General features: G+C 40.8%; 1 protein-coding gene across 1 annotated transcript in view; it reads left to right on the top strand.

The window, feature by feature from the left end:
• prex1 (phosphatidylinositol-3,4,5-trisphosphate-dependent Rac exchange factor 1) overlaps positions 1-13,293 on the top strand; it is a 74,246-nt gene extending 60,953 nt beyond the window's left edge. The window contains exons 27-40 of the mRNA XM_029507158.1: positions 1,793-1,881; positions 2,461-2,543; positions 3,167-3,257; positions 3,390-3,518; positions 3,610-3,651; positions 4,399-4,616; positions 4,832-4,934; positions 6,775-6,918; positions 7,540-7,654; positions 8,157-8,223; positions 10,396-10,571; positions 10,821-10,923; positions 11,502-11,569; positions 11,682-13,293. Of these exons, the coding sequence (XP_029363018.1) occupies positions 1,793-1,881; positions 2,461-2,543; positions 3,167-3,257; positions 3,390-3,518; positions 3,610-3,651; positions 4,399-4,616; positions 4,832-4,934; positions 6,775-6,918; positions 7,540-7,654; positions 8,157-8,223; positions 10,396-10,571; positions 10,821-10,923; positions 11,502-11,569; positions 11,682-11,724 (1,471 nt within the window). The 3' untranslated portion in view covers positions 11,725-13,293. The remainder of the gene's footprint in view (positions 1-1,792; positions 1,882-2,460; positions 2,544-3,166; positions 3,258-3,389; positions 3,519-3,609; positions 3,652-4,398; positions 4,617-4,831; positions 4,935-6,774; positions 6,919-7,539; positions 7,655-8,156; positions 8,224-10,395; positions 10,572-10,820; positions 10,924-11,501; positions 11,570-11,681) is intronic.
• The last annotated feature ends 233 nt before the right edge of the window (positions 13,294-13,526 follow it).

Genomic DNA, 13,526 nt, shown 5'->3' with positions numbered 1-13,526 from the left:
TTGTCAAAGTTTCATTTTATATTTACTAACTATATTAGATTGGTAATACTGTCTTGATTTCTTGTCTAGGGGTTTCAGCTCCTGCCCGTACAATGATTTGACTGGTTTAAGTAATACCTCACGTGAGACAAGATCGTGGTGTTGGTGTATGTTTCGGCTGCTTTGGTTGTTCTTTTATTCCTTTCAAAATTAACTTATGAATGCATTCTTACCTGACTTTTTAAGCTGTGGATACATCACCCAAAGGTGCCTGGACTTCTGATAGGAGGTATTCGAGGCTACATTTGGACCATCGCCAAATCACCTGTGAGAGTTTGTGTGCTTCTGAATTTGGATGGAAAACAGAACCCCCCCCCCCAGAGGAGATTGGGTCAATAACTGGCAACAAGAAAACGCAAAGAAGAGGGTTGAGTTATGATAACAGGAAGTGGAATGAGGGGAGGTTGACAAAGACAAGAGCATATCTAGATTATCTTCCAATAAAATCTGATTTATTTGTATAGCACCAAAGCAAAACAAAGTTACTTCAAGGCACTTAACATATTAAGAATTGTCTATATCTACACGCATATATTATTGTAGGTGTTTCGTAGTGTGTTTGCATGAGTTTCTAGAGGTAAAAGCCGATAGAGAATCCAAGCTAACTGCTAAAAGTTGGCTACACTTAGTCCCTCCCTGTAATTGTAGTAACTGAGACAGACCCAGTTTCCCTCCTTTTCAGCGCAAACATATATTCGCACAAATCAGTGACCACAGAAAAACTCTGGCAGGTCATATCCACCCCTCACTCACCCACTGTGTCAGCCAGCCAAACTGCATCATAGTGAAGGAGGACAAAAGCAGTGTTGTCATATTGTAGCTTGCAGTTGCCTGTGGGCCATTTGTCATGGTAATTCAGCTTGTAAATCATTCAAAGCTTCTCTGAGGTCCCCCTCGCAAGAGTGCTCACTTGAAGCAATGTGTAATTTGAACCACATAAATCTCCTCTATACTCCTGGTAATAAAATGTTGATTCACGTAGATGTACGACTGCAGATACCAGATCTTTTTTTTTTTTTTTTAAGAACTGTGTGATCCAAACCGACTTTGTCTTTGATGACTGAGCTGTAACACTGGCAGCACTGGAATGAAGCTATGTTTATCATCAGTCAAATGTTTTTGAATGCGTCTGTGTGTAAACCCAAAGTGGTCTTTATCGTGAGAAAGATTTTTTTTTTTTTACTGTAATACTGTAAATCATGAGACATTTATGATGATGACAATAAGAAGAATAACAATCCATTTTATTTATGAGTGCCTTTCAAAGTACTTAATGGTTAAAAATAGATGGACAAACAAACAAAAAAAATAAAGAAAAATGATAAACAGTAAATCAGAATATGCTAGTTTAAGAAGAACTAATTTAAAAGTGAATAACGTACAGCTTCAACGTATGTTGGAGCTGTTGTGGGAGAGAGTTTCAGAAGGGAGGGGCAGAGCGGCTGAAGGCTCTGGATCGAAAGGAGTAATAAGTATGAAAGAGCAAGGCCGTTGATAAACGTGGCATGCAGAATCTTAAAATCAGTACAGAAGCTGACAGGAAGCCAGTGCAGTTTCTGAAAAAACAAAAGGGGCGATGTGATTTGTCGACAGGACTCTGGAGATGATATGGGCAGAAACAATCAGAAGGATTGTTCGGCGTAATTACAATATGCTGCTCTCCAAATCCGCTCTGTGGTTGAAGAGGGGAATCAACCGTTTGCTGTACAATGCTTTTTAACTGGTTGTGTTTGTGTTTTGTGCTTTATTACAGTGAATGCAACAGCAACAGAGACTCAGTCCTGTCCTACACCAGTGTACGAAGCAACAGCTCATACCTGGGGAGTGATGAAATGGGATCAGGTGAATACGGGTTTTGTGTAGAGCTGTGTAGATTTGATTTTCATCCAGAAAACCTCTCACTGCAAATCTGTTGTTCTGGCTCAGTACATTAGATCGCAAGGGAAACAATGATGATCTCTGATCCAGTGCATAAGACTTAAATGTCATTGCCCCAACAGCTGTTAAGTGATTTAAACATAAACAACATAAGCTGGGCTGAGGCTAATAAATCCTTCATGAGGGTCAAACAAACACATGATATGAAGGCTGTTTGCATAAGAACAGATAGTAGTAGTTATTGCTCAATACTTTGTGTTGATCGTATGCCAAGTTTTCTTTGTTGATGTCTTTGGTCAGATATTTTAGACACATAATTTCGCAACCACATTTGAAGCACACTGAGCCAATTATAAGACCACTGCTGTTTATCGGTTTGCCTTTGATAGTCTTGCGTAATAAACAACGAGGCTCCGGTGAAATGCTTTTTCAGCCATTACCATCTCTAATTCGATGCATCAGAGTTTACATTAACGGACGGATAGCACTTATTTAATATGGGCATTAATCTGATCTCTCCTCAATGTTTTATATGGTTGTTAGGGGATGAGCTACCGTGTGACATGCGGATTCCTTCAGACAAACAGGACAAGTTGCATGGCTGCCTCGAGCATCTTTTCAACCAGGTACGTTTGTCTACTACAGTCTGTAGTAAAAGCTGACAGGAGTCGTTGTACCCTCGATCTTCTCTAAATTATTAGCAAAAACTAAATCTGGATGCCGAATCCAAACTTGGAGAGGGATTTTATTCACATAGAGAGAAAAGGGGATCAGTTTAAATGCAGCCACTAAATGTGAAAACGTGTGCTCCCCCATCCCTCCCCCTGTTAAACCAGTGGAGACAGAAGATTGTGATAGAAATCAGTCGACATCTGGGCTGAGTTACATCATGCAGTTCCCTCTGTCCTCTCACAGGATCCTGGGCTTCTTGCTCATCTTTCCCTTGACTTCCTTTCTCTCTCTTCTCTCCCCCACCTTTCCCCCTCTTCCAAGACACACACACACACACACACACACACACACACACACACACACACGCCTTTACTGTTGAATCAGTTAAAAACATCCATCGCTCTTTTCTTCTCTTCTTGACCGCATGATTTTGCTTGACTCCACATGATGTGCCCCCTTTTTGGCCTTAATTTTTCCCATGTGGAATCAGTATCTAAAGTGGCTTACCTGACAATCTTCCCATGTGTGTTTGTGCATATGTATGTGTGTATGTGTATGCTTTTATTTCTGCCCAAAGGTGGACTCTATCAACAGCCTACTCAAAGGACCGGTCATGGCAAAGGCCTGCGAGGTGACCAAGCATTTTTACTCAGACCACAGCCAACCAGGTACATGCTATATTTGTCTTTGTGTGCACACTCATGTGTTTGCTGTCTGAAAGGTGGAAGAGCGTGTCGACACGTTTCTGTTAATGGGACTGACACACACACTTATGCAATGCATGGGCTTTGTGTGAACAGAGTTCCACCAAACCGAGGACTGGACAGTTCGTTGTCGCTACATTATCCACAAGAACATCCAAGAGGACCCGTGGAACCTCCCCAGTTCTATCAAAACCTTGGTGGAGAGCCTGCAGAGATTTGTGGATGGTTAGCAGAGCACATAACACACGCTCATGCTATTTGTCATACAGAGTTTGAACCAAGTCATTCCAGTTTGTTTTCCTTTCTCCCTCTACAGATGGAAAGAACCAGCTTCTCCTGGCTCTGCTCAAATGCACAGGTAGAGTAACATGTCAGTGTTGGATACGAACCAGTTCATATTTAGGGCCAGCTGGTGGCTGATTATTAAACCAGAACAAACTTGACCCTAATTTTCCGTAAAATTACCAGAAGAGATGTCATAGCTGGCAGTGCAGTCACTCAGCAGAACTCAGCCTAGGCACCTGGAAAGGTCTCATTACTGGAACATTTCAAAAATATTCCAACAAAATTTTCTTTTTGCAAATGATATCATCCATCATATGACATGGCAGCCAGCTCTAAATCTACAGGTTCTAAAAACATTCTCAAAGGCAATTACATTTTAAGAATATGAAATGTCAAGTTTTTTTTTTTTTTTTTTTCTCCTCCACTATCTTTCATTTTATACTTTCATGTTGCATCATCAATTTGAAAAATTGCATGTGTATATTTATAGTAATACTGAACAATGGTGAATATATTAGTTCAGTTTGTTTGTACAGAAAGAGTTTTGACGTTGAATCACATCGCTCTGAAATGTGTAAACTGGAATATGAATTTGGGTAATGGATGCTATCCTCTCAGAAGATCGGAGAAGGATGAAATAAAGTAAATGTACTGGAGCAACTTAGAAACGGGAGATTGCAGCTACTCACTGGCCGCTGCACTCTGACCATCTCATTTTCTCCTGCGCCAGCCTTCCTCTTCACACTCCATTTTCATAATGCATGCTTCACCTCTACTCTTCCACATATAATGTCCACCTCTGTCCACCTCTGAATTCCAGACACGTCTCTGCAACTGCGACGGGATGTGATCTTTTGCCAGGCAGCTACGAGTGCACTGTGCACGCTGGCTGAGCAGTTGCTGGCAGCTTTCCGGTCGCGCTTCAACAACGCTGGCGAGTACCAAGAAGACGGCAAGGAGACCAGCCGCAAGTGGCTGGAGCAAATATCCGCCATTGGTGTTCTGCTGCACTTCCAGTCCATGCTAGCGCCACACGTGGTGAGGATGTATTTGATATTTTCATTTCAAAACTAACATGCTTTTAAGCTATGGAAAATTCTTACCTGATGCCGCTTTAAGCAAACAAAAGTGGTCAGCATGTCCAGTTGTAAGCATGCTCCTGAGTCCTTTTTGGCTTTCTACTTATGCAGCTGTTATCAGAACCATCTGATGTTTTCTGGTGTTTACTACGAGCTTTTTTCCTCTCCTGGCAGAAAGAGGAACGGACTATGCTAGAGGACACCAAGGCGGCCCTGTTGGACTTGGACAAAGTCACTGTGTTCTTCAGGCAACTGGAGGATGAGTGTTTAGTTGCAAGTAAGATATTCCAGCAACAAAGTCTGACTTCTTCGAATGAGCAGCTTTATGGTTTACCAACTCTGTTAAGAGTTCCGTTATTTGGATCTGGGGAAGCTACTGAGGGTGAAATTGTCATTTTGCCATTGCAGATTTAATTTTCTTTTCAGTCAAGGAACAAATAAGGGCGCTTTAACAAGAGTATAATGGCTGAAATAAATCATCTTAAACAAGGGCAGAGGATGTTGTCTTTTAATGCCTTCGTAATCAGTGTATTAGAAATTATATGGTCCCTCTTGACGGGCTGTGAAGGGTTTAATTTAAACTTGAGTGCTGTTTTGAAACATATAAAAGCACCAGCACATTTGCGCTTGGAGCATTCAATTCGATCATATTCTTAAATCTGCATTTAGTGTGAGCATGAAAAATTACAAATTGGTTTTGTTCTTTGTATTATCACCGCCCCCCCTCCCCTCAAATATACAAAATGAATAAATAATAATGATTAAAATAATAAATTGAGGATGTATTGAGGCTGTCGAAGGTGTGCATTGTTCAGATCTTGCCAGGACTGTGCATATAAGGCTTAAAACTTTTCCATCTCTCAGTACTTTCGGTATGTGTTTGCTGAAAGTGTTGCCGGCTACCAGAAGCCAGCAGATATAAATGATCCTGAATGAGTTTTCCTTTCAGCTGCCTCAATGTGGTCAGCAGAGATTGCTGCTCAAAGGAAACGCAAAACATGCACTTGTCATTTTAGGAGGCAAAGCAGTGGCTGAAGCAGAGATATGTGGTTCTAGGTTCATACTCAGCAATGGACAGTATTTAGTGAATATTACCATATGCTCCACAAACCTCCAACTTAATCTGCGTAACGCACAGAACACTTTTTGGCTGTGCTCATATTATTTACATAGCGGACATGTAGAGATACACTCATTTTTGCTACAGTTTAAGGCCAAACAGCTTTCCTGAAGCTGCATATTCATCTCAGATTGCTACAGTGTTGGCAAATGGTTTGTGGTTAAAAACATTCATTGGATAGTATTGATTTACTAATAGCATCTTCAGAAAGCTTGGAGCTGTAGGTAATGTTGAGTCATGCAAGCGCCAAGTAGCGCTAAGTCCGGCCTGAAGCATCGCAGCCATTTCTGCAGGATTATGGCTTGATGGGTTCTCTTGAAATGAGCTCTGACCCAAGAGGTTGCTTTTTCTGACAACTGCTTATATCTCACAGTAAATTATTACTGGACATGTTTTGTTCATAGAATCTGGCAAAGGTTACTACTCTGCATATTAATGACCGTATTTTTTTTTTCTTTTGTTTAACTGCAGTTAAAGACTAAAAGCAATGTGAAAGACGGTCACAAATATCTACGAGGTACACATGTCATTGCCACACAATGTAACCAGGGATCAACCTCAACCTACCTACCACATAACAATATGTGTGTTGCAAATTTATCCAACATGACTAACACAGGGCAGCTACTATTATATTTAGCTCGACTTTTGTATTTTTCCACTATTTTCTGTACAGTCATTTTTGTCTCAGCGGAACAAAGGCAAGGGACACAATTTGGTAACCTCCACTTAAATTGTCAGATTTCGTGGCAAATGTATTAGTGACTTGAACCAAAGTCAGTGGAAAAGGTAAAGGAGTATTCTGTTCTCTATCAAATGTCACTATTGATTGACTTCTGCTGTGCTGTTAATGCACAGTTTGGTATCTGAATTAGTTTTACACAACAAACCGTGAGTGCGCTTTCTGCAAAATTCTCAGTTCTCTTGTTAAGACAGTCAAAGGTTTAAAAGCACAGTCTTTCTAACTGGTTTGTGTGTGTGTGTGTGTGTGTTACAGACACGCCCGTGTGTTACCAGGTGGAGGGCAGTCGACAGGCCCTGAGGGTCACCCTGTGCCTGGACAGCTGTCACTTCAGTGAGCTGCCCAGTCGGTTGCAGAACGGAGGCAGCCTCAAGCTCCACACTGTTCTCTTCACCAAGGGTAAGACTGTGCAGCCTGTGACAGAGGGGTTGGAGAAAGTGAGCAAAGTATCTCCAGGGTGGAGATCAGCTGGGAGAGAAGTATATGTCTTTTTCCTTTCATTAATAATACCACACAAAACCACCCCTCTCAAATGCATCAGTACTGTCCTCATCTTACACGCCGACATCACGGCCATCATTCTTTACTCCCTCTTTTTCTCCCACCCAGTAGTGTAAGCGTTTGCCATAATGCATCATGACAGTCTGCCAAATAGCAGCTTATTCTCCATACACATGTTCCAGGTGGAAAACTAACCTGATAAGAGAGCTCGCATTATTGTTCATCAGTGGTTGAAGTGCTCTAAAAGCATTCAGAGCTGTTCAGCGCTGATGATTTCTGGATCAACACCACCACCTACTGGTGGACTGGTGGGGTACAGTTGAGCAAAAGTGTTGGGCAACTCGTGATACTGCAGATGCTTGAAGTGATCATCTGTGGGCATATCTATGAGGAATGCATGTCCTTTCATGGATGAAAAAAAAAAAAAAACTCTTGTATTACAAAATTTTCCTTGATTGTGATCACAGAAGTGTGTGCCCATGTGTGTTGACCTAAATGCCTTCTGTCTGCTTTGCTCAGCACTGGAGCGTCCAGAGTCTGGGTCCCAGCAGGACTACACTGCCACAGAGGAGTTCCAGCAGCGCACCAATGCTGTCTCACTAGAGAAGGTCAAGGCCTACTATCGCAGACTCAGGTACATTACGCAACACTAGAGGTGGGCGATATGGCTAAAATATCACATCAAGATTATTTACAGTAAAGTCCCAATCAAGACTACATCACAATTCTGTTTTACATTGATTTTTGACATTTTGCACATTACTGAACAGTGCAGCCAAATTATTTCTGTCATTAATTTGTGTTAATTTTTGTGAGTACAAGATCACGATATCCTGGAGGGACCAACATATGTGTCTGTTTATTTTAATCCTACCTTAATTGGTATTACTTATTTCCATGTCACATATTCATGCAAGTCTTTGATGAGGGTTGTGATTTCTGACACACTTGATCATCGGAAATTACTAATGTAACATTAATAATGACAGCAGGTGGATACACCATATTGTGAAGTACTCCAAATGTTGTGTGACTCAGTGTTCTCACACAGTTAGTCAGAGAAAGAAAAATCTATACATTTCTGAGCCAGTTGAAAGGTTTTGAAAACCGAAATAAACATGTTTGTGTCCTAACAGAGCTTTCTATTTGGAGAAGTCCAATCTCCCTACAGACTCAAATACCACAGCTATGAAGATAGACCAGGTAAATATACACTTACTGTGATATTTGTGTCCGATTTACTGCCTTTGCTCTGCTCGCAGGATGTAAAATGCAGCCTCTCTTGACTTTTATCATGCAACTTATGTCCTGTTCTTGTGACATACTGTAAGTCCATTTCTATATAATGTTGTGACTGAATATAAATGCAAGCACAGATACTGGGCCTTGAAGTTAGAGATCTTCAACCAAGCATTTCGAAAGTAAGATGAACTAGTGTCCTATTCACTCCACTGGAATCCCCCACTAGTCTGTCAAGATTCCTCCATTAACTCTAACTAACCTCAACACATCAGCATTATAAACTATTTCCATTTGGACCGCAGTGATGAGTAGAGTAGAAAGGAAATCCTAGTGTCCCGAACTGACTATAGCTGCAATAGATGCCAGTGATTAAAACATAGTTACAAAATATAGACCTTATTCTCAGGATTTCATAGTTTTCAAAAGACTGCACAAAGTTCAATTTCCTCGTGTTATTTTTGGTGACTTTCCTTCTCTGTCTGCTGGAGCCACATCTTAACAAGTCAGTTACTCAACCTGATCAATGTTTTGGGAGTGCTGGTGCTGTGTTCCCTTTTAGCTCAGAAGTCGGATTTTGGCGTGTCACAGCACTTCATTCGAGTACGACCAGCCTGTCGTCGTTGTTCGTTTGTTGTTACTGTTACAATGACAGTGGTTTAGGTTTCAAAAAGGTGGAAAATTTCCAGACACTTTCCATCGGAATTAATTATGAAATGTGTTAGCTAGCTTATATTTAGCACATGAAGCTACTACATGAACACGTTTTTTGAGCATGTGCTAGTTAAGCTTTAATACAATGCATCAAATGTACTTACCACAGTATAAAAAAAAAAAAAAAAAAAACTTGACTGGTTGTAGCCATTGGTGCAGGTGGTGTGGTGTGGCTGCACAATTGTCCTGCAGTCTGCAGGATTACAGAAATGATCTGTGCTTAGAAAACGCATTACAAATCAAGAGTTCTGATGGGTCCATTGCTGTTGTATAATGGACATGCACAACAATACGACAATACCCCGTATCCGTAATATAGTAGGCGAGTATCAAGGCCTGTCATGAACTATTGCTTCATTATAGCATGATCTCTGTGAATATTCAACTCTGATTGGCTGGAGGGTTTCTAGTCACTTTTGAACCTGTGGATCTTGTTGAGTAGTTGTTCACAGCAGCAACTGAGCTCAGGCCGCCATGTCGTTCGCTGGTTCCTTGTAGTTGGACACCTCCTTGGGCTTCATCCTTCATCCCTTCTAGATAATAGAGGAGTGCAAAGTGCACGTAGGGGTGTGGCCTCAGTAGTTCTGCAGTTAGTAGTGTGCTGTGTGCACGGGTTTAAAGTAGGGTTGTCCATGATTAAAATGTTGAATCTGAGTAACCACAGGATAGCTATGGATTAGTCCCGATGTTTCACCATTCCTAAACATGACTGAGAAATTCACATGTTCTCTGTGTATTGTTGGAACAGAAAGGTGTTTAATATTTTTTTTATTTATGACAAATGCACATGAAGAGCCATTGCTCCTTTTGTGATGTGTATGGGATGGCCATATGAACAAATTAAAGCAGTTCTCATCAATATGTCGTCATTGGGAATCAAAATATTTCTATTTATTCTAGATTATTGATTATGATAATAATCAATTTCATTTATAGGAAAGCTTTGCCTGCAAGTTAAGGACGTGGTTAAGGATCTACTTGTAGGCGGGACTGTGCTGTATGTGTATGACTCATCGAATGCTTGACCGGAAACCGAGAAATTCCGACTTCCCAGTTAATTGGAACTCACCAGAAAATAACATAACAAGTGGTGTGAGATCATTTCACTTGTTTCTAATACAAAGCCACTCCTTCCTTGTTGTTTAATATCTCTCTAATTACACCGATATGGCTGTATTATTTTTTTTTCTGTCACTTGTCTTGAGAAAACTGCAAGAATTTGTGACACTAAGAAACAAGTTTCTCTCCCCCCCCCCCCCTCCACTTAGTTTAATAGAAATACAAATTTTAACATTCAGTAGTTGTCTAAATGACTTGATAAGATACTTCCCACTTTTTTTTTTTTGTATTTGCATTATAAATTTTTTTGCCAGTCTGTTTAACCACTGAACTTTTTTGACCTTCAATCTCTCCCCCTCATAGCTGCTGAGACCCCTCAACACACTGGACGATCTCTGTCGACTAATGCAGACCTACATCAATGTGCGCCCAAGTGCCCAAGGCCACCCATCAGGTGTCAGCTTGCTGTGCGTGTCCTCTGAGCTGTGCAACCGGCTGGGAGCCTGCCACATCACCATGTGTGGCACAGGCATGCAGAGGTCAGCCTGGCAACAAGCCACGATTGTTATACTGCTGGTGTTGTTATCACTGCACTGTCGGCAAGAATAAAGATTTAACACAATGCAGAGTGGATGACATGCACCACGGAACCTGAAAAGCACTGCCACCACTTGAATTCATTTCTACTTTAGAGGATCCAGCAGCTGAACACCTGGACAGCATAATTAGTGCGTGCTTGCTACAGAGGTTCACACGATGCTAAACTTTGGCTTTTTCGCTCTTTGCAGATGTACTTTAAGTGTGACACTTGAGCAGGCAATGATCCTAGCCAGGAACCACGGCCTGATGCCACGCTGCATTATGCAGACCATGGACATTATGCGTAAACAGGTAAACATCGGGGGTCCCCTGGGGAATTAGGGGCAGCAGGGGTCCCTTATAGGCTACAGACTTTTGTGTATTGGAAGTCAGTACTACAGCTCTGCCATAAATTCATCATTTATTAAGTTAATAATGTAAATAATATAAATAGAAATATCTGAATTCAGATTTTTGTTTATGACTGAGGTCATAGTCATAGATCACATGTTCTGCTCAGAGGGTTTCTGATTTTTGCCTGCTCTATTCAAATTCGTGAGTGCTGGGGGGCAGAATATTAGAATCACCTCTGAGCGTGATGCCACTTCACCACTGACCTCAGTGATAGCACACGACTGAATGGATTGATGGATTTTTTTTCCTCAAATATTCAAGTGTAGCACATTCAAAGTTCAGAATGTTTATCGCAGTATCATCATATTTTCACTTTATGTGTAACTTTTGTGTTTAGAGATTTCTATACCTCAGCTCTATACCCCAGCCATCTTAGGCAAAGTCATATGAAAAAAAATGTTCACAAGATGAAATTACGACTGGTTGTACAACAAGTATTTGCTTCTGCTTATGACACATGTTCTCTCCTCCACCAGGGAGCGAGAGTTGAGCTCTCTGCTAAAAACCTCAAGGTAATGGACCAGATGCCGCCATCAGCGCCAAGGTATTGTATAAACCCACATCCCGGAGGCACCTTTGCGCGTGTCTTCAGTACTACGATCTCAGACAAGGCAGGGCCGATCATTACAATTTTTCCTCTTCTTCTTTTTAAACAGGCTCTTCAAGCTGTGTTTGCCACCCTCTGATGGAGAACTGTAAGAGCAGCTTCACATCAGAGAGGTTTAGAAAAGGACGAGTGTGGAGGAGGAAAATATGATGAGAGACACCAGTTACAAAAGAGGGCAAGTCTCACTGGATTTCTTCCAAGAGACACTGCTGATGGACAGAAACTTGCCCCTCTCGCTGCCTCGATAAACAAGGATCATTCCAGCATGGATACCACTAGAGTCTTCAGTACAGCATGCAGACTAGACAAGACTGTTCAGACAACTAATGTCAGTTACTGGCAGCACCTGCAGGGAGACTGACACAGTCGGAAGCACAAAAGTAGTTATGTGCTGTTGTACTGGGAAACCAACCCAATTAGATAATTACTATTTTGGCTGTCTACTCACAGCTGATATGAATGACTTGACAACAGCTGTGAAACGTTCACAACATAAGTGAAAGGTCTTAAAAAGACAGCATTCCCAGTGATGATTCGTTTAACCGAGCTCTGTCATTAACTGAATTAACCAAACTACCTGTAGCTGACTGCCATCCTTAATGCAGATCTCATTCATTTCGCCTTGGACTGCAAGTCCAGAGAATTGTCTCTTTCTTTGTTGGGCAGGTGTTCCCCAGGGCTCAGTGTTTGGACCCCAAGTGAAGTAGAATACTTGAATACCCCTTGAGCCCTTGTGTTCGATTATGATAGCAGACTGAACAGATGCAGAAAGTCAAAGAATAAACAGAGAGATGGAAGTAGGGATTGACTGATGATAGCGAGGGCTGCTCTTTCCATAGCCTGTTGCATGTGGTTACTGTGCAATTACTGTAGGTTTAGTGTGAGTACTGTATTACTGCACTATATGAAGGATAGTTATTTATTGTGTCTGGAAGGAGTGTTTTTAACCCTCAATTATACTATATCAGGTATTAAAGAATCTAAAAACCATTCCAGCCTACATATTGAACAATATTTAAAGGACCAATGGCATGCATTTTTTTTTCTTAATATAACTGCTAGTATTTTATTTTTATTTATGTCTACAGAATTTGATTACGTCAGGAAATCTTCAGGGAGGGCAAGGGAAGGAGGATGAATAGAAGCTCGCTAAGGACAAAGGAAGCTCAAAACAAACTATACAAGGGTGTGTTTTTTTTTTTTTTTTTTTTTTTTTTTTGTCGATATGCAGCCAAGTCAACATGCCGGGATGTTGAATCATTGTTAAATTATTAATATATTAATGAAATTGTACTAGGTGAAGGATTGCATTCTGTTGTGTTCATTGTCTTTTTTAATTGGCTTTTATTTTGTCTCTGGACTGTCATAATTACTGTAGGTATTTAAAAGAAGCACAGCAATTAGTCCATACAATATGGAGTGTTAGCAAAATGTACTGTAAGCAGTTTGCAGGTAATGTAAACAAAGACATCTTTCCAGGACTCAAACACAGTGACATTATTTTACTGGAGATTTTAATTGCTTGTACATACAAATTGTAACTATGTCAGAGGAAAAAATAGGATATGTCTTATGGCAGTAGAGTAATGCTATAAATTAAAATGCATTATTTTGTATGGAAATAATATAGTATATAAAACATTTTGTATCTTGTCCGTGGATTTGAAGAGAGGCTTTTTTTTCTCTTTGCTGGAGGTAACCTCACTGATAACCTATAGTATTAGACTGGTTGGGGGTGGGGGGGGCTTTTGAATGCATTTCAAAAATCATCCTTGACATGCTGCATTCACTGGACAACATGTATTTATTTAAAAGCAGCCCGGTTGAACTCTCACATTGGGTTTTTGCATCATTTCCTGTGTTAAATTTGTTCCCACAGTGTAGCTCGTATAAA

Source organism: Echeneis naucrates, chromosome 7, assembly GCF_900963305.1.
Source record: "Echeneis naucrates chromosome 7, fEcheNa1.1, whole genome shotgun sequence".
In the NCBI taxonomy this organism is placed as follows: Eukaryota; Metazoa; Chordata; class Actinopteri; order Carangiformes; family Echeneidae; genus Echeneis; species Echeneis naucrates.
Note: the sequence above shows the minus strand (reverse complement) of the source record. Positions and strands in the feature narration are given on the sequence as shown.